General features: G+C 39.9%; 2 protein-coding genes across 14 annotated transcripts in view; one reads left to right on the forward strand and one right to left on the reverse strand.

The window, feature by feature from the left end:
• Positions 1-17,589, forward strand: part of stat4 (signal transducer and activator of transcription 4) — a 74,002-nt gene extending 56,413 nt beyond the window's left edge. For 8 of the 13 annotated variants that reach the window (XM_062457384.1, XM_062457392.1, XM_062457385.1 and 5 more), the window contains exons 17-24: positions 12,397-12,532; positions 13,137-13,189; positions 13,320-13,414; positions 14,478-14,614; positions 14,752-14,943; positions 15,043-15,088; positions 15,362-15,473; positions 16,275-17,589. In XM_062457384.1, coding sequence (XP_062313368.1) covers positions 12,397-12,532; positions 13,137-13,189; positions 13,320-13,414; positions 14,478-14,614; positions 14,752-14,943; positions 15,043-15,088; positions 15,362-15,473; positions 16,275-16,298 — 795 coding nt within the window. In that variant the 3' untranslated portion in view covers positions 16,299-17,589. The remainder of the gene's footprint in view (positions 1-12,396; positions 12,533-13,136; positions 13,190-13,319; positions 13,415-14,477; positions 14,615-14,751; positions 14,944-15,042; positions 15,089-15,361; positions 15,474-16,274) is intronic. The other 5 variants (XM_062457386.1, XM_062457396.1, XM_062457395.1 and 2 more) reach the window with 3 other exon arrangements.
• fkbp7 (FKBP prolyl isomerase 7) overlaps positions 16,991-20,743 on the reverse strand; it is a 39,286-nt gene continuing 35,533 nt past the window's right edge. Inside the window, exons 2-4 of the mRNA XM_062457454.1 lie at positions 18,519-18,670; positions 17,591-17,718; positions 16,991-17,490 (exon numbers count right to left, since the gene is read on the reverse strand). Of these exons, the coding sequence (XP_062313438.1) occupies positions 17,329-17,490; positions 17,591-17,718; positions 18,519-18,670 (442 nt within the window). The 3' untranslated portion in view covers positions 16,991-17,328. The remainder of the gene's footprint in view (positions 17,491-17,590; positions 17,719-18,518; positions 18,671-20,743) is intronic.

Raw genomic sequence — 20,743 nt, forward strand, 5'->3', positions numbered from 1 at the left:
GTTTTTAAATTTATGGGTCTTTATGTTGACCTCCACCTCCTCACAGCACGCTAAATCAATGGATCCTCCTTTCGGCCAAACTGAATTGCATTTCTTTATGAACTGTTGAATTAACTTTTTGTCGTCTGGGTGGCGTTTTAATTTTTTATTTGTATTACCTCCACTGGAGCCATCACCTGGCTATCCAAAGCTTTCCCACTGTTTTTCCCGTGAATGATCCCCGTATAAATGTATTGTGTTCTGCTGACCAAGGACCTGGGAAACTCTGTTTCCGTTTCCCTAATTTTCTTACTTTATACCAAATAGCTTATTAGTTGTCCTAGTTAGTTTTCTGAAGCTTGGTTGGGGTCCTACACCAGCTTCTCTGTGTTATCATTTCTTGGAGGTTAGGTTTTATAATCCTTGCTTAACCTACTGGGAACAACGGTAATACTGAGGGATGGATGTGTGGCTGGCCTTTCCTGTACTGCTATGGTCTGCCTTACGGGCACTTTTAAACGGAAGTCACCAGAATCGAGCCTACTGCAGTCTGTTCCAAACTCTGGCCTGGACGGTAGAGTCAAACCAATGATATAATGCTTGTTGCCAAGACACGCCAGGGAAAACCTTCTTTTGGGGCTGTATCAATGATTTGGTGTTCTGCCAAGCTTTGAGTTTTTCAGCTGAGCGTCTGTGTTAGTTTATAAATCAATTTATAAATATGTGTGTGTGTTTGTTTCAATCAATGGTAGAATAGGTGTGGGTGGAATTGAATCACTATTATCTAGTATGTCAATTCGTTAGAGTGACACACCGACTTCAACTGGATCTTCTCGAGTCTTAGATATTACTCAACACCAGTAGGACTTACAGGGGTCCTAACAACAGGGGAAATAACTTCAGTGTCACCTTTCAAAAGAGACCATTTACATGCATGTACTCCAAATGGTTCAACAACAGCTTTCAATGTACTTTGGGTATGTTGTTTAGGCGTTTTCAGGAACATTTAACAGGATTATTAAAATGTTAAACAATTAAAATGCTAAGTTTAATAATGGATTAAAAATCGATATGCTCAGTTTAATAATGCGACACGCGAACGTTTGCTGATAACACACGCCGCCAAGATAACGTGAAATGATCAATAAGATCAATACTAATGGGAGACGAATGCCGGAGCTAAAATGTATGCTTCAAACGACGGGACAGAAGATAACTAGATCGACTACACACAATAAAGGCAAATTGCTTCACACAGTAACAAGTGGTTGTGATCACTTTTGAGCAGTTTAGCTCTGTCTTAGATAGTTAGAGATGAAGCGCGAACGTTAGCTGCGCTGCTGCATGCATCGAACACATGACGTTCCAGTAACTTTTTTACATGCTGTGTGTTCAAATGCTTCTTCATATTTGTAGTATTTCCTCCCTTCGACGAAATTGACTTTTTACATGCGTTACAAGTGGCGTTGTTGTCATTTTGTCGTGTGAAATACAACCAAACTTTAGAACGCGTCTTCCTAGTTGCCATATTTGCTGCAGTCTGTCTATGCGCGAACCTTTATAGTTTATTCAGACAGACGTTCGCGTGTCCCATTATTAAACTGAGCATATCGATTTTTAATCCCTTATTAAACGTAGCATTTTAATTGTTTAACGGCACAGAGAATCGTTAACAGAATCGTTAAGGAATTTTGCTAACGATTCCAAGGAATCGATTCACTGGGAACCGGTTCTGAACAAGAACCGGTTCTCGATACCCATCCCTATGCACGGGTGTGTGTGTGTGTATGTGTGTGTGTGTAAAGACGTTTGTGTGTACGGGTGGAGGTGTGGAAGTGTGAATGTGAATGTGTGTGTGGTGTGTGTGTGTGTGAGAGAGAGAGAGAGAGAGAGTGTGTGTGTGAGAGAGAGTGAGAGGGTGTGTGTGAAAGAGAGAGAGGGTGTGTGTGAGAGAGAGGGTGTGTGTGTGTGAGAGAGAGAGTGAGTGAGGGAGAGTGTGTGTGTGAAAGAAAGAGCGTGAGAGAGAGGGTGTGCATGTGAGAGAGAGGGTGTGTGTGTGTGAGAGAGAGAGAGAGAGGGGGAGAGTGGGGGAGAGAGGGGGAGAGTGGGGGAGAGTTGAGAGGGTGGGGGCGAGTAGAGAGAGAGAGGGCGAGAGAGAGAGAGAAAGAGAGTTGAGAGTTTAGATAGTTTGGATAGAGTTTGGATAGATTTCGAGAGTTCGGAGAGAGTTCGGAGAGAGTTCGGAGAGAGTTCAGAGAGAGTTCAGAGAGATGCGAGGGTGGGGGCAACAGGGGAGTGTATCAACTTCAGTTTTGAGACAGCAGCTAGGCGCAGCCCTGCGCTGGGCGCGAGGGAGAGTCCCGAAGAGAGAGTGGGTGTTAGAAAATGTATTCAGTAATGATGCCACAGACTATCACACTGTTGACACTCCTAGTCGTATCTGACTGCGGGTACGGGACCTCTGGCAACCCACTGCTGTTTCTGGCCATACACTGCTTATGAACAGTTCAGTCGGTACGTTCAATTATAAACTCACGATAACCATGAAGCATTGAAAATGAGCTCTCCTCCTAGTTCACTCAAATGAATTATTTTCACAAAACTCTCGCTTCTCCGATCACCTCAGGTTTATACGGATTTCACCTAGTTTTACATGCGTTTTCGCTCTAAAATATAATTTCTCGGGTTTAAGGGAAACTATTTCTATTTACGGGGCGGCTTGTGATTAAAATTAATATTTTGCGGGTCAGGGATGTTATTTAAACGTTATATGTCAGCCTATTTTTCTCCGTTTTATAGTTAAAACATTCTCATGTTAAGCAAGTTGAAAATATTTTGTGAGAAAATAAGCTGCTCAGTTTATGGTTTTTACACTTTTTTCCACTGTCAGTAAAAAATACAGTTTACACAAGCTTTTTGGTTTGCAGTTATTCACCGGTTTGAATAATGCCACACTAATACTAAATCCTTAAAGGACAATCGGGGGAATTTTAGCCAAATTTAAAACTGTATATATATACTTTTTAACAACCAATTAGATGAGTCTATTCCTCTCAAATTTTTAAACAGTAATGAGGGACAGTGTCCGTCTGTCTCCAACGGAAGTTCCAGACGACCAAATTACAACTTGTGTAAACTGGATCTGAGTTCGTCTCTCTATTTATAGTGATATACAGTCTTTATATGACTTTAATCTAATATCTACTCATTATTTTACATAAGCGTATTTACATGCAAGAATTCTGGCCTTTTTATTTATCTATTTCCCTACCCTGAGAGCATATATTCCTTCTTCACCAAAGGAATATGCATATTCACTCCCTCTTTACCGAAGGAGTATGCTATTATTCTCTTTTTACCAAGAGAGCATATATTCCTTCTTTACCAAAGAAATATGAACATTCATTCCCTCTTTACCAAGGGAACATACATTCCTTCTTCACCAAAGGAATATGAATATTCACTCCTTCTTTACCAAAGGAGTATGCTATTATTCTCTTTTTACCAAGAGAACCATTCCCTCTTTACCAAGGGAATATGCCGGCTATTACCTCGTATACTGCTACCGTACACGGATTACTTTACCCCCTGTCTGTGAACTAAATGACCATGGGTGTCCTGTCTGAGCCGTCTGTGCTTTCCCAAACTATGCGCTTCAGCAGTTGTTTGGCAGATCAAGTGCACAGCAACGATTAATTTGAACCTAATCTCAGTGTTTTGCTGCTATGGCGATCCAGATTAAGATGATAGCGAATGTTAAACAAGCAAGCAAACAGAAAATTATAGCTGTACGTGACATGTTAATCATTCAATATTTCCGCACCATGGTTTCTCAACAGGCAGGACACACAGAGTACATATAGACAGAAAAATGTTTGCATCGTACTTTGGCCTCCGTGCTCTATGAATGTATTAATCTTATCTGAAGAAAATAGGTTCTTTTGGAAAAAGGGATCAGTTTTGCCTGGGCTGATTCACACCTCGGACACGCACATAATTGAGCAGATATTAAAAAGAAAAAATCTGCTTACCTTTTAAATTTGGTGGCCGGGGCGTTTGTCCGAGGGCTTCCCCGCACAGGGACTGGGATCCTCTAATTCTCCTGGATGCTAGCTCGCCAAATTGTCGAAGTACAATAATCCAAGTTTTTATCCAATATCCAAGTTTTTTATCCAATATCCAAGTTTTAAAACAGCACGGAAAAGGCAGCAAAGTAAGATGCAAAGTGTTTATTCGAATCCAACACAAAGGATTGATTCCAACAAACGTGAGTAGACCCCGGAGTCTGACTGGCCTTTTTCTCCGGACATTTGCCTATATATCTACTTTCCATTATTTTAAGATCTTTTGTCATTGGTACATTATCTCTGGTCACAGATGCATTTATGTATTTCACACCCTGTTGGTCAATCGTCACAAAATTTACATTGCCAGTACTTTTCCTCTACTTTCTCTTTCCAAGGCCCACGTGGGGCCATGCCGCCCAGCTGCACAGGGACACTGAGTCTAAGGACATAAATCTGTCCCCTGACATCAGGCGGTTGTAGTTCTCAATATCTGAGCTATGTAGTCCTTCATGGGAGAGGCCTACACACATACTTCTCTCTCTGGCACTTAAACTCTATCTATCTGGTCTTCCACATTTGGCCTTTGTTTCTTCTATGTTTTAGTGGCAATTCTAATCAATCAACAGCTTTGCATCTGGTTTTCAATAATATAGCATATATAAGTAAAAAAGGTGATTAAGTGGTTCTATATCAATCATATAAACCATGATCATTTCTCCATCGTCATAATTACAGCAGTGTGAAGTTTTTTCTACAACAGACGCAAGTTTGATATCAGCTTTGGCAGAGACATCAATAGCTAACGCAAGCGCGCACATTTCTTTGCATTAATTTGAGCACAAATACAGTTTTTTTGAGCTTCATGTAATATTGTTTTTATGTTCTAGTCAAAATAAGATGATCGGTAGGCCTATAATTTAGAAACTATCTTTAGTTTTGTAATGTTTTCTTATCCTACCCCAATTCTGACTTGTGTGCCGAGTCCGACACCTGGGGGGTATTCCAGAAAGCAGGTTATGTGACATACCCGGGTAAGTTAACTCCCCAGCTGACACCCAGTGTTGTAGCAACATTGCTGGTGGGTTAATTTACCCGGCTATGTTGCATAATCTGCCTTCTGGAATACCCCCCTGGACTTCTGTGTCCGTGCTGCAGTGGCTATTTGGAAAGCTCAGAAGAGCGCGCTGACGTAATTCTGCATGCATATAGGTTTGTGTTTTCGGTTAAACACTTTTACAAGCGTTGATTGGGATACTGTGTATCTAAATCTAAATTAATGCACTGACTAATGAAGTAAATTGTTAAAACTCTAACTTTAGATTTTACTGGGGCACAGCAGATTTATACTGGGGCACGTGCCCCAGTAAAAAGGGTCTAACGACGCCCCTGGTTAGCTAGCTGGATGGATATTGTGCAAAAGCCTTTTTATATCCGATTTGCACTGTTAGCCTAATTATGTCAATCATTTATGTCAACAATTTTGGTCAAACCCACTTCCACCCTGTCACTGTGCCAGGTGCTACAACACAGTTGCAGACCACAATGATCATAACTGTATCTGCTGAATCCGTGTATCATTTGTTCTTTAATTTTTCAATTGATAAACCGAAAACCAAAAACCACAAACTATTCGTTTTTCCGGTATTCAATTGAGAAACCAAAAACGATTGTTTTTCTTGTTATTCAATTGAGAAACCAAAATCGAAAAACGGGCTATTGTCCGAAAATGATTTTGAAATGTTGTTTTTGGTGACCTGGAAGTTGTGACCCAAATGACTTTTTCATGTATTCCACTAATGTCTTTTTATTTTTTTTATTAATATATTGAGAGCATTTGCAGTTACAAACAACACATACCAGGGCTGCCCTTTGTCACCGATTCTGTTCATAACTTATATGGACAGAATTTCTAGGCGCAGCCAGGGCGTTGAGGGGGTCCGGTTTGGTGACCTCAGGATCGGGTCGCTGCTTTTTGCAGATGATGTGGTCCTGTTGGCTTCATCGGGCCGTGACCTTCAGCTCTCACTGGAGCGGTTCGCAACCGAATGCGAAGCGGCTGGGATGGGAATCAGCACCTCAAAATCTGAGGCCATGGTTATCGACCGGAAAAGGGTGGAGTGCAATCTCCGGGTCGGGGAGGAGATCTTGTCCCAAGCGGAGGAGTTCAAGTATCTCGGGGTCTTGTTCACGAGTGAGGGAAGGATGGAGCGTGAGATCGACAGGCGGATCAGTGCGGCGTCCGCAGTGATGCGGGCTCTGCATCGATCCGTCGTGGTGAAGAAGGAGCTGAGTCGAAAGGCGAAGCTCTCTGTTTACCAGTCGATCTACGTTCCTACCCTCACCTATGGTCACAAACTGTGGGTAGTGACCGAAAGAACGAGATCGCAAATACAAGCGGCCAAAATGAGTTTTCTCCGCAGGGTGTCCAGGCTCTCCCTTAGAGATAGGGTGAGAAGCTCGGTCATCCGGGAGGGGCTCAGAGTAGAACCGCTGCTCCTCCGCGTCGAGAGGGGCCAGTTGAGGTGGCTCGGGCATCTGATAAGGATGCCTCCTGGACGCCTCCCTGGTGAGGTTTTCTGGGCACGTCCCACTGGGAAGAGGCCCCGGGGAAGACCCAGGACACGCTGGAGGGACTATGTCTCTCGGCTGGCCTGGGAACGCCTCGGGGTCCCCCAGGAAGAGCTGGTGGAAGTGGCCGGGGAGAGGGAAGTCTGGGCCTCTTTGCTTAGGTTGCTGCCCCCGCGACCCGATCCCCGGATAAGCGGAAGATGATGGATGGATGGATGGAACAACACATACAAGTACACATACACTACTACAAAACAAATGCATAAACAAATCATATCCCAGGGAGTCTGCAAAGTCCAGCAAGGCTAATTAGCAACCAGTCCAATTCATAGCATCACTTAGAAGAATTCCAATTTCGTGAAGTCACATGTTGAATATATCTGCACAGTCTTCAGGAACCGAGTGCACCAGCTGGGCGTACGCCTGGCGCTACGTCCGACATAGAACTGAAAATTACGACCAACTTAAATTTACGACTAGTGCACCAGTTAGACTTAGGGTTAGCCCTTTATGTGGTTATCAATATTGGTTATCAATTTTACACCTAGTGTGGAGCAGGTGTAAGTTGGAAAATCGGACTAATATCCATGGTAATTATAATGTACAACAGTTTGATCGCACATGCAGCGTGTCTTGTTTATAGGCAACATATGGATATGGCATTAAGGCGAGAAAGAGTCGTCCGTGATCGCACAAATCCACTGTTAATTTATTGGTTATCGATTTCTTCTCAGTATTCTATTCGCTTCTATTCTCAGTATACAACTCTATAAGTTTTCTAATTTCTATTTTGCAACCCGTGTTGACAAATGCAAAATAGGGCCGTAATATCGTTTTGTCACTTTAGTAAGTCGAACACACATTTAAGTATAAAGGCTTGTTTTTGGTTGTTTCGTTTTTTTGGGAATAATGTATAACAATATAACACAAATGGTATAATGAGCCATTAATCGATGTCAAAAAGGGAGAGGGTGAGAGACGTGTAATGATTGGGGGTGTTATTACTTGCGAACACCAGAGGGCAGCAACGACAAGCTTTAACCCTCGTGCTGCCTTCGGGTCACATGACCCAAAGGTTCATAACGAACCATCGTTGTGTTTACCCAATTTTACCCAATACAAAAACAAATTAAAATAATTTTCTTTTAACCTTCGCAATGTGGGGGGTCTGAGACAGCCCAACGGTTAAAAGAAAAGGCTTCACTTTGTCTTTGTATGCGGTAAATCTGTCGCAATACGACGGTGGGTCACAATGACTGATGGGTCAGAATGACCCGAAGATAACACAAGGGTTAAAAAAAAAAAAAAAATCCTGTGATCTGTAGGCCTACAATCTTGACGACATAGCAGCAGGTTCTTTAGTAGAAGACACACACACCAAACTGAAGGCACATGTTGACCGCGTTTGCTAGTTGCTAGTTAATTTATATTAGAAACATTACAAGACAGGGCTCCAGTGTGTGTTCAAACAAGGCCAAAAGTGCCAGACGGTATCAGTTGAAAAAGACAATCACACCTGTGCAAGAAACACTGCACGCCCCAACCCTCCCTCCCTCCACCTAAATGACTGCTTTCACCTTTTTTTTTCATTTTTACATTTTTAGTCATTTAGCAGACGCTCTTATCCAGAGCGACTTACAGTAAGTACAGGGACATTCCCCTGAGGCAAGTAGGGTGAAGTGCCTTGCCCAAGGACACAACGTCATTTTTGCACGGCCGGGAATCGAAGTGGCAACCTTCAGATTACTAGTCCGACTCCCTAACCGCTCAGCCATCTGTGCCCCCCAGCTCTGTTGTACGTTTTAATGAAGTGCATTGAGGCAATCATAGTGAACAAGTGGAGGTCATGTGGGCTACCTTTGCAGTTTACATAGAAACACAACTGACAGAGGCACTGTTGTGGATACTTTTTTCAAAGTTCTGATCATATTCTATGTCCAAATTCAAGTTCTTCAAAGTCCAAAAACAGCACGGAGCAGCAATGAGAGGGTTCCCAGGAAAATATGATTTCCTTTGTCTGTGCTACACCTTTTATATCCAACAAATTACACCCCTGAACTTTTAAAACAGATCTATTGGCCTACTACAATTGTAAATATCCTATGACTTCTGCTCCAATTGGGCCTTGATGCAATGCCATCTAATATTTTCTGCTGTTTCTGCCACGTTTTTGGGGACTAACCAGGGACCAAACCAGTACCTTGTGCCCAGCTCCTCTATTCTGCCCTACTACATGTGTTTTCCAACACCAGTTGCAATCAACCCTGGGTTATAGCCCTTCACCATTGCATGGTGCCATTTATTCTTCACAGGTCACACCCATCAAGTCAAAGTGAATAGTAACTGGTCCAACTCCATGTCCAAGCCCATGGTATCTGTGGAGGAATACAGTCATCACACTTGTCAAACCCTCCCCACACAAGTCCAATGACTTACTTTCATGTAGGCCCATACTATAGCAGTTTGCAGACATACAACACAGATGAAACTCAGGAGAGTGAATTAGAGATAATGGTAATGGGAGGGTGTTGCACTTTTCTGCTTCTTTTTTCTCCACTCACTTCTTTACCTTCTCACGCTTTCCAATTGTTTAAACAAGTCTCTATACTCTAAAAAGATGCACAAAAGATGACTGTGTACTGTATATAAAACATTCTGTTACGGTACAGCAATGGTCGGACCTTAAAAACGGACTTGTGAGGCAAAAAGTTTCAAAAGGTAGTCTTTAATGTTCTATGTTCTAGCGGAGTTAACAATCTGGCAGAGTCTGGATGGTGAGCAGGGTCCACATAGATTGTTGATTTCTGATCTGCCACAGGTGAGGATGGTTGTCTGTCCCGGGAGACTCCGCCCATGCACACACAGGGAAAGGGAGGGAGGAGAACACAAAGGAAAAGAGAAACAGAAAACAGCGTCACAGCCAGGGGCATGACACATTCCGGCATATAAATCCACGTATCTCCACACTCAGATCCTGTCATCCTGTCACCCTTCCCCAGTCCGCTGCTGTTTTCAACTAACCTATATACTACAACAGCATAATACAATTCCTGAAATTCAGTTATGGCTTTTGATTTTGGAGTGCCACCCCAGGATTTCAGTGGCCCCATCTGGCCACTCCTATAAAACATTTCTGGGTGTGCCACTGCTTTTGCCTGTTAATGCCTGCACTGCAGTGAAGAAAACTATATGACAACAATAATGTTTAATGTAACTGGCCCCTCTAACAGAACCTCTGGCCCCAGTGTAACTGCCCCCCCCCCCTGCTGTCTGAGGCTGTCAAATGTCAGCACTCATGGAATGCCTCCTGTCCAATTAAGGTAGACCTACTTGGTTGGAACTAACTGTTGTGTACACATTTATATGCAAATTATAAACAAACAACGAGAAAAATTGTATGTAGACACAGCCACCACTCTAATTGTATTCACTCTCATTCCCATAGCTATGGTGGTCTCAAGCTAGTATACTAACTTTAAGCACAGAAGTGTAGGCTGATATACGAATCATCACAAGCAGAACAGTAATTTTCTTTCAAAGGACATTTTTTAATTGTGTGTAACAGGGTATGAATGCATTGATGTAGGCTAAAACGTGTTGTACATTGATGGATGTAAGGACAACAATTGTATTGTCACTACAATGGCCTTTTGCACAATTGAATAGATTTAAATGTAATGTTTTAGGTCAAGTTAACTCTACATTTAATCCAAACTGAATAAAAGTTACGTGAGAAAATAATGTTTTTTTAATAAATAAAAAGGGAAGATTTGCTCAATGATTGCCTCAATGCACTTCATTAAAGTTCAGGGGTGTAATTTGTTGGATATAAAATGTGCAACACAGACAAGGGAAATCAGATTTTCCGGGGAACCCTCTCGTTGCTGCTCCGGGCTGTTTTTGGACTTTGAAGAACTTGAATTTGGACATAGATTATGATCAGAACTTTGAAAAAAGTATCCACAACAGTCTCTGTCAGTTGTGTGTCTATGTAAACTGCAAAGGTAGCCCACATGACCTCAACTTTATTACTATGATTGCCTTAATGCACTTCATTAAAACGTACAACAGAACTGAAAGCGGTAATTTAGGTGGAGGGTTGGGGAGTGTTTCTTGCACGGGTCTGATTGTCTTTTTCAACTGATACCGTATGGCACTTTTGGCCTTGTTTGAACACACACTGGAGCCCCGTCTTGTAATGTTTCTAATATATATTAAAGAAACTTGGGTTCATCAAAGATTTATTAACTAGCAAACTCGGTCAACATGTGCCTCCAGTTTGGTGTGTGTGTCTTAAAGAACCTGCTGCTATGTCGTCAAGATTGTAGGCCTACAGATCACTGGATTTTTTTTTTTAAAGCTAGTCGTTGCTGCCCTCTGGTGTTCGCAAGTAATAACACCCCCAATCATTACACGTCTCTCCCCCTCTCTCTTTTTCACTTGTGCCAGTATGCATAATACGGCCGATCAAACAAATGAGTAAATGGCTTGTTATACCGTTTGTGTTATATGGTTATTCCGTAATTCCAAAATGAAACAAAACAACGGAAACCAAGCCTTTCCCCCTAATCTGGTTCTGACATCCAAAATGGGCAAAACGATATTACGAGGCTATTTTTCATTTTTTGCAGATACCAGCATAAAGGATATGGAATAATCAAACAAACAAGTAAATGGCTCGTAATACCATTTGTGTTATATGGTTATTCCGTTATTCCAAAATAAAACAAAACAACAGAAACCACGCATTTCCCCATCATCTGGTTCTGACATCCGAAATGGAAAAATCGATATTACGAGCCTATTTTTCATCTTTTGCAGATATCAGCATAAAGGATATGGAATAATCAAAACATCGATTAATGGCTCTTTATACCATTTGTGTTATATGGTTATTCATTATTCCCAAAAAAATTTAAACAACCAAAAACAAGCCGTTATACTTAAATGTGTGTTCGACTTACTAAAGTGACAAAACGATATTGCGGCCCTATTTTGCAAAATAGAAAAACCAATGGCCACAAGGTACACAGACCATTCTGCTGGATACCTTTGGATTTGTAATGCGATTCTGTATATTATGTGAATATACTGGTTGTGTGAGATCAAATGCCATTACTGTCGATGTCAGCCATATCCCTCTCTCCACATTAGGTTATGTGCATTTGTGATTTCAATGATATGGTGCGTTTGTGTTCAGAATCATTGAGCAAGTAGGCTATGTAGTTTCATTGACGATTTGGATGATGGCGATACAAAGTTTATTGTGCCCCACCAGGGATTCAGTGCCAGAGACGCCACTGTAAACGAAGCAAAGCTTGACGGGTTAGCAACTGTAACTAAGGTGGGCAGGGCTTTTGCGAAAGGTCAATTGTACAACTATCACCTCCACTCATTGAGCTTTCCAGGCCCCACTGTCGAAACGTTTCAACACCAGTATTAAAAGTTATCTTTAAAAGTTCCCATACTCTGCAAATGAAACACACCATGTCAGTGCTCAATCAGCTCAGTTTAAACTAGGCCCAAAAAAATCTACTGTCTTATGAGCATAAATTGCCTTCTGGTGGTTGTGTTAGTCAACTCTCTTGATTTCTAATCTACCCCTTTACATGTCGAAACTTAATTTCGTACATGTGATACACATGTCCACAATTTGTTTAGTTGTAAAATGTTCCTTATCTGTGAGATTTAGTTACTCTTGCTGGCGTCATAATTTTTATTTATTTATATAGATATATATATATATATATAATAAATATTCTCTCTTTCTCTGATGTAACAGAATATGGGGTTCTTTGGCAGCCCTCCCCGTGCTAGTTGGAACCAGCTATCTGAGGTCCTCGGCTGGCAGTTCTTTACCTTTACTGGACGAGGTCTTAACAAGGAACAGTTAAATATGCTTGGAGAAAAACTCTTGGGTATGCTTAGCTGATTGCACATTCAGACTACAACATATGCAACATATGTATACCACTGTCTTGGGTTGGGTTGTTATTATCACAGTAAGAGCATTGGGAAGTATATTTGATGTATCATTGCTCAGATAGACACTTCTGGTAGTGCACAATACTGAGAATGAGGAGGGACTTTTTTTTACATTTAAATGTTTTACATTTTACTGACAGTGATTGTAACATAGCAATAATACAATTTGTATTTGTAAGAGTAATAAAGCTTAATAACATATTAATGGATTACTTTTAATCTACAATTCTAAAGACTTTGACTAGTGAGACTGTGTCTTTGTGTATTTTACGCCTTCTTTTCCCCTTGAAAAGAGATTCTCTGTGTCTCTATCACAATGTCTTTGCTCTCAACCCTAAGTCAACTAAACTGGATCATAGCTATATAACTACAACAGCAGCAGATGTGATATGGGTTATTGTTAAGGTTAAAGGCTATTGTCACTAATTGCTTTGAGTAATAATAATTGTTTCAATGAAGTAAAAAAAAAAAAAGTCGAAATATATACAATGATTTATCTTTCTACTACTTTTCTACTTTTCATATTTCATACTTTAGGTCAGCAAGTCTCTCACAGTGACTGTCAGGTGTCCTGGTCCAAGTTCTGCAAAGTATGTGTTTGTAGTTTCAGGCTTCTTTTGTAAAATACTAGATATTTATTTATTTATTGAAAAAAATACCTAATAATGTGTTATTAAAAAAAATGGGATGCACATAATACATTTTTGGTCTGTTTTACAGGAGAATATTCTGGGTAAACCATTCAGTTTTTGGATGTGGTTGGATTCTATCCTGGAGCTTATCAAGAAGCATCTTCTTCCGATCTGGAATGACAAGTGAGACTCCAAGTGTGCCAAACTTCAAATCTCGTATTTATTTATGCCTAGCTCAAAAGCTGCTGTACTGAACATCACATTTTCTCGGAGTTGGGATAGAAAACTGTCCAAAACCATGTTCACCATGTCGCACTTTGGACAACAAGGTCAAACTGCCACTTTTTTAGTGTGGTATAGAAGAAGAGTGCTCCTCCTTCAAAAACCACAGTAGAGCAGCTCTTCAGCCAAAATGCTGTTGTCTATTATATGTTGTAACACGTTATTTGCATGCAAATAAATGACTATGTTCCCTCTCCCATTAAAGATCCCATGACATGCTGTTTTTGGATGCTTTTATATAGGCCTTCGTGGTCCCCTAATACTGTATCAGAAGTTTATTTCCCGAAATTCAGCCTTGGTGCAGAATTACAGCCACTACAAGCAGTCCCACAATGAGCTTTCCTCAGGATGTGCTGTTTCTGTGTCTGTAGCTTTAAATGCTATGAGGAAGAAGAGGCGGGGCTAACTGCCATGCTTCAGTCGTTTGCAAGCCATAATGTCTCGAGGGAAACCAATATTGCGCTTGCACGGTCGTAGCTCATTTTCTCATTGGTGGGCCAAATTCTCTGTGCGGGCAAAGCAGAGAAAGGGGAGGTAACCTTCGTATTTATGACGACATAAAACCAGCATTTTCAAAACTGAGCGTTTCAGCTTTCATTTTCTCAAAGGCGGAGAAGAATACCCAGGGCTTGGTTTACACCTATCGAAATTCCTAGCCACTGGGGTACCAAAGGCAGGCTAGGGGAACTCATTAATGTTAAATAACCTCCTAAAGTGAACATTTCATGTCATGGGACCTTTAAAGAAAGACAGTTTTGCGTTCATTATGGCAGTATAGTTTGCAATATCAGCTTGGAATATTATACTGGTGGTTCAAATCTCAGACATTTTGGATACATTTTTGACATCTATGATTATTTCAGATGTTATAGCCATTCCAACAAATGTCAAAGCATTGATTTAGCTAAAATCCTACAATTGTATGTGATTATTCATTAATAATGGGTGACTTTGCTCTCTATAGTTACATCATGGGTTTTGTGAGTAAGGAAACAGAGAGGGCCTTGTTAAAGGATAAGGAGCCTGGGACTTTCCTGCTACGCTTCAGCGAGAGCCACTTGGGCGGCATCACTTTCACCTGGGTGGAGCACAATGATAATGGTAGGGCCTGCCTATCTTATCAATTCCCTAATGATTAATTGAGAAGGAAAAAGTTTATTGCAACTGTGCCTTGTGGGCACTTTTACCACCTTGGTTGGTACAAATGACAACTAAATGCTCATTGTGTGTGTCTGCAGGGGAGGCTAAGTTAATTTCAGTTGAGCCATACACAAAAAACCGACTCAGTGCACTGCCGTTTGCTGACATCATCCGCAACTACAAGGTCATGGTTGATGGGGTAGTGCCTGAAAACCCATTGAAGTTTCTCTACCCCGACATCCCCAAAGACGAGGCATTTGGCCGGCATTATAATAGCCAGCAAAACAAAGGCAAGATGTTGTCTGTGACTCAGTTTAAAATTACAGCTTCTGTAAGCATTTTCAATGTTGACATTTGCTATTAAAAGTCCACATTGTGGTTTCTTGCAGTCTTTCCATACATACCATCAATGTTGGTCCCCATGTCCACTTTGGAGTGAGTACACAATTTATCTTGATAACTATCCAATTTTTTTGTGGATTTACTGTCTATATGCTACAAGACATGCAATGTGAAGTGATTTGTGGTGATAATAATGTATGATAATGGTATACCAGTATTAAGATTCATAATAGTTCGGAGTGCTTGTTAAATGTTTGGTTTGATAGTGTATTTTTGTAATTTGGGTCACTTTGGCTCTATGAAAAAGTATTAGGCTTAGATAATAGGTTGTGTTTGGTGCAGTTTATTCTATTGTAATTGTCCTAGCCCTAATCCCAGCAGTACACTGCCCCTCTGCTCATCCCCTGAACCTCCTATGACACCAGGAATGTTTGACATGCTCAACCAGCAACTGAGGCCCTTTGAGATTGAGACAGCTGTGAGTATGTCACCCTTTATCCACCCCCATTATACCCAATATGTCATATTGCAGAAAGCCTATGCAACACATAAGGGAAAAATACACCTAAAGAAAACTGAAAGATGGAAACTCAAAAAGCTTGAACACGGAAACAGCCTGATAGGACTCCCTCTGCATTGGTTTTATTTCAACACACTCTAAAGGTTAAGACTAAACAATTAGCCAATGTATAAAGTATTTCCTAAGGCTTTAATAGGGGTGTTTCCTGTTCATAATCAAACTGTTATTAACTACACACTTGTAAATAGTGATGGCAATGCCAATGTTAGGCCAAAAAAGTCATATTTGTGATCTGGTTATGGCTAGGGTAAGGTTTAGTACAACAATGCAACACTTCCCTTGTTGCACAACAATTGTTACTTTATAACACACACAATGGTCTGAAACTAGGTAAAAATGAAGTTAAAACATCAAAGAAAGTTAGGATAATAAATGTTCTTCCAAAGCCAATACAATTTGGTGATGCAAATTGTACACCCCTTTGAGTTTATACATCTTTCTCTCTGTTCATATGGGGTATTCTGTGTAAATTGTAAAGAAACACATCTCTTTCAACCATTTTGAATTCAGGTTTTAAATCAGTAACACTCATCTCAACAACAATAAAAAGATGAACACATTTGTAAATACATCTTTTAAATAACTTTGAAACTAGCTACAATCAGAATGGTTGACATTTTGACACTAATGAGTGATGTACCGTGACACTAACAACTTGGACATAAATTTGTCTGACTCCTACTTTAATTTTTCTTCCAGATGAATTCACCATACCCAGAGTAACACACATTGACTGAAATACAAACGTCTCTCTTCTCTCAGAGACGTTCTGGTTTATTACACATTATTCCCACAAACAAAAGATTTTCGTAACATGGAATGGTTAAGGGAAGGATTCAGAAAACGATTGGATTTCTTTTAGATGTAAGGGCATTGCTTCTTTTTTTCTTTTTTTTACTGGAGCCCAGTTTCCCAGAAAGTTAATTTGTAATTAAACTAGTGAAACACCATTATGTTGAATGTCAAAATATTGCCCCAATGTGATCTTGAAAGCCTGTCAGACGTGTCAGAAAGGTGACACAAATCAGAAATTATTTAAGCATCTGGAAAGGCACTATTAAGTAAGGTGTCCATTTTACGATCATTATTATTGTATAAGAAAAGGGACAAAAGGGAAAAGTAAATTAACATTGTTTCTATTTCTGAAATAGAACACATTAAGTTAAAATTAAGGTTTTTTCTATCCCCTATAAATTTAGATTATATGAAGACACGACAACTATAGGTATATTCATTGAAATATATATTCTTTTATTTTAACTTGATGCTATGTTCATTTTGGGCAAAATGCTATTTTGTGTTCCAAATATTTTCCTTTTCTTATTTTGAGCACTTATTAATATATGACATGTCACTTGTGTAAGAGTGTAATCTAAAACGGAGTTGTTCAATTTACAAACAATTTTCAAAACTAGTTGAGTGTAGCTCAAATGTACAATCAGATATACATTTATTTTGTGAGTCCTACATTTGTTGGCTTTTCAACTATGTAATTTTTATGTGCATTTTTGTACAATTGATTGTCATAGCATGCTCTTCCAGAGACTATACTGTCTTTGTCCTTACGAAAATACACTTCCTATGGCATAATCTTAATTAACATTGTTTTGACCCCAATGTTTTTTTTCTTCTCACAACCAAAAAGTCACGTTTGTGAAAATGGAGAATTGACTGGGAAAAAAGAAGCACTTGTCTTGGTTTTCCCCTTAGAAAATTCTAACAAACTAGTACTAGAAATGAGCCATTGTTAGTACTAAAGTTCATCATGTCCATAAACATTGTACTCCCTGGCTGTAATTGATCCATCTCCATTGTTGTCACTCTTTTGGAATATGTCAGCCAGTATCTTCTCATAGAAGTCCTCATCATGTTGACCATCACCTTTCTCATACTCCATCTTCAAGTATGCTTTGACCTGATATAGAAAGTAGAAAACAATGTCCAAGTGCCTAGTGAGAAGATTGTCCAGCTCCCATAAATCCTACTTGTTAATGATTAAAGATATTATATGGTACCTCAGCCTTCGTGAGAGTTCTGTCATTATCAACGTCTATCTCTCTAAAGGATTCCATGCTGCGTGGTCCTCTGGACAATGAGTAGAGTTCCACCTCAAAGATCAAAGTAGCATTGGGTGGGACTGGATCTATTTAAAAAAAACATAAATATGAAAATGTTATATAAAAAAATATTCTTATGTCCGTTTTGGAACCATGATTAACCCTTGTGTTATCTTCGGGTCATTCTGACCCATCAGTCATTGTGACCCACCGTCGTATTGCGACAACTTTACTGCATACAAAAACAAAGTGAAGCATTTTCTTTTAACCGTTGGGCTGTCTCAGACCCCCCACATTGCAAAGGTTAAAAGAAAAATATTTTTATTTGTTTTTGTATTGGGTAAAATTGGGTACATTTAATTTAAATTAAATTAAACACAACAATGGTTCGTTATGAATCTTTGGGTCATGTGACCCGAAGGCAGCACAAGGGTTAAAGTTCACAGTATTATTTTCTCACAGCTTGCATTTATACAAATATATAGTGCAAGGGTTAGGGTAGACATGTATCTCCCATGTGGTTAAGGGTTAGTTTTGGTAAATGGAATTTAAAGCACTAGACATGGCTTGTTTGTGCAGTTTATTTAGACACAGTGAAAGACAAACAAAAGTTAAAAATGACAGTTGTTAATAAGGTCATTTTACTCACAATGTAAGAAAGCTGTTGGATGCATTTTCAAGAAAAATTGTTAGACATGCGCGTACATTTCAGGCCACAACACTAGAAGCTGGGGACTGATTTGTGTGCACTGTACATAGACTGGTGGATTATCCTCAAGATTTGCTGTGAAACAAACAGAAAACCACACAACACGGTAGACAGGAATAACGTTTTTTGAGAAGTGCATTATGAGGTCAGTAAAGATAAATTGTAGGCTCAACTCACCTTTGCCTTTTTCTCCAAATGCTAAAGCAGGTGGGACTGTAATTTTACGCTTCTCTCCAGGACACATGTCATTCAATCCAATATCAAGACCTTTGATTACTTGTCCAACGCCCAGCACAAACCACTGAGGATGTCCGGCTTTGTCTGAGCGACTGAAAAACACATTTAAATGTATGATCACTTACAATGTAATTGGGTTTCATCATGTGCATGAATCATAAAACAACTGATTACTGTTGCACGCTACGAAAGCATGCTATGAAAAGTGGCAGTCCAAATCCTTACTAACCTAACAAATCAGTTGGAGCTGAATAGGTTCAAAAAAGTTCAATTCAAGTTCACACAATCAGACTAATTCAAGACGGGTTTAGGTAATCAAAATTGCGATTGCATGCTATTCTTAAGTGGCCTGAGAGGTGGAATATGGTTCAAAGCGATGCTCCGTGGAAAAAAGCAATGGTAAAGAGACAGCGGCCCTGTGTATGGTCACGTGACCTGTCCCTGAAAGTACGTTCTCTTTAAAATACCGGGCTTTCCGTAAGAGATGGCTGCCGGCCAAACAGCCGACTAATCATTTAAATCCAGCCGGCTACTTTACTATATAAATGTTTTATTCTGACTAATGAATAATTCTGATTTAGAAGTTGCAATTCAGGTTTTTAGAGACTTTAACCCACCCCATTACTTTTGATGGATGAAATTGAATGATTGGGTGTGCTCACGCCTTCGGCGAGCACAACCATTGTTCTCTCACATATATATTATTAGGATTCCTCCGTAAGGAGGAAACCTATTGTTATTAGGGTTCCTCCGGTAGGAGGGAACCATATTGTTATTGTTGGCTTTTTTCTTGTGCAATGGGAGTCAATGGCAGCTCCTAGACCAGAACTGTAAAAAGTTGTGAAATTTGGCATGTTGAAACTGCAGAGCATTAGTAACTACCATACCAAACATGGGCCATGTGAGACAGTAGATGGCACTACAGGCCACGTCCCAATATGTCAATTTTCAAGGTGATGCCATTTGCATGCCATAAGTCCCTAATATTCAGAAATTCATTACATGTGGATTATTTTTCATGAGGAACCAAAAAGTCTCAAGAACCTATAACAGCCGCCATATTGGATCTTTCTGTACAATAAAGATTTAGGAAACACGTTTTTTCGCTACTCCTCCTACATTTTTGGTCGATTTTTTTTTAATTGCCAAAGATGATCTCCGGACTAAGCCTCACAAAATGTATTATAGGGATTTCTGATTTTCAAAACGTTTGTCCGGTACAGTCAATCAAAATCGTCAACAAAGCAACCAAACAGGAAGTTGGGTCAAATCTCAGCAAATCTTTGAGATATCAACACCAAACTTGGTGTAGAGGTTTGAAATCTTGAGATATGCAATGGCTTACGCTGTAACTATCCAACATTATTCCAAGCAGCTAATCCCATTTGCAATGTCCATTGAAAACCCAGCAACACAGTCCAATAAATCCACCTCCACAACGTTGTTGAAATAAAATATGAAAATCTCTCTCTTTACAAGAGAGAATGTGAGCTGACTGATACACTTATTATAGTTGCTAATGAGATAAAAATAAATTCTTAATAGAAATAGCTAGAAATTAGCAGTTAACAGGTAAGAAAACCGTTCGCTTCCACAGTAGCGATGGGTCGTTCGCGAACGATCCGGCTCTAAGAGCCGGCTCTTGAAGGTGAACGTCGGGAGCTGGCTCGCATATCTGAAGAGCCGACTCTATTTTTAATAGATTAATACAGCCTATAAAAACGAAATGATTATGAAATAATGAATTTTAATTGTATTTAAAATAATTGACTAATTCAAAGAACAACAAAAAAATACTTGTAGGCTTAAAGGCGCACACGATCATCCTCACATTCTGTTCCTGTCAATCCTGCATGAGGGAGGGCCGAGCCAACTCACACACAGTCAGAGAGTAGTCAAAACTCGGAGGAGAGCCATGACAAATCAATGCATTTTTAAAGATATGTGGTTACGGTCAAGCATGATTTCATTTAATAATTTAATTCAAATTGTTTTCACACCCATCATAGTCAAATTCATAGTTAAAATATGTATTTTTTAAAGAGCCGTTCGGGAGCCAAAAGAGACGGCTCTTTTTGGTGAGCTGAGCCATACAAGCCGGCTCACGAAAAAGAGCCGGAATGCCCATCACTATTCCACAGCTCTCAAGATCTGAATCACACAAA

This window comes from Osmerus eperlanus, chromosome 3, assembly GCF_963692335.1.
Source record: "Osmerus eperlanus chromosome 3, fOsmEpe2.1, whole genome shotgun sequence".
NCBI classification, from domain to species: Eukaryota; Metazoa; Chordata; class Actinopteri; order Osmeriformes; family Osmeridae; genus Osmerus; species Osmerus eperlanus.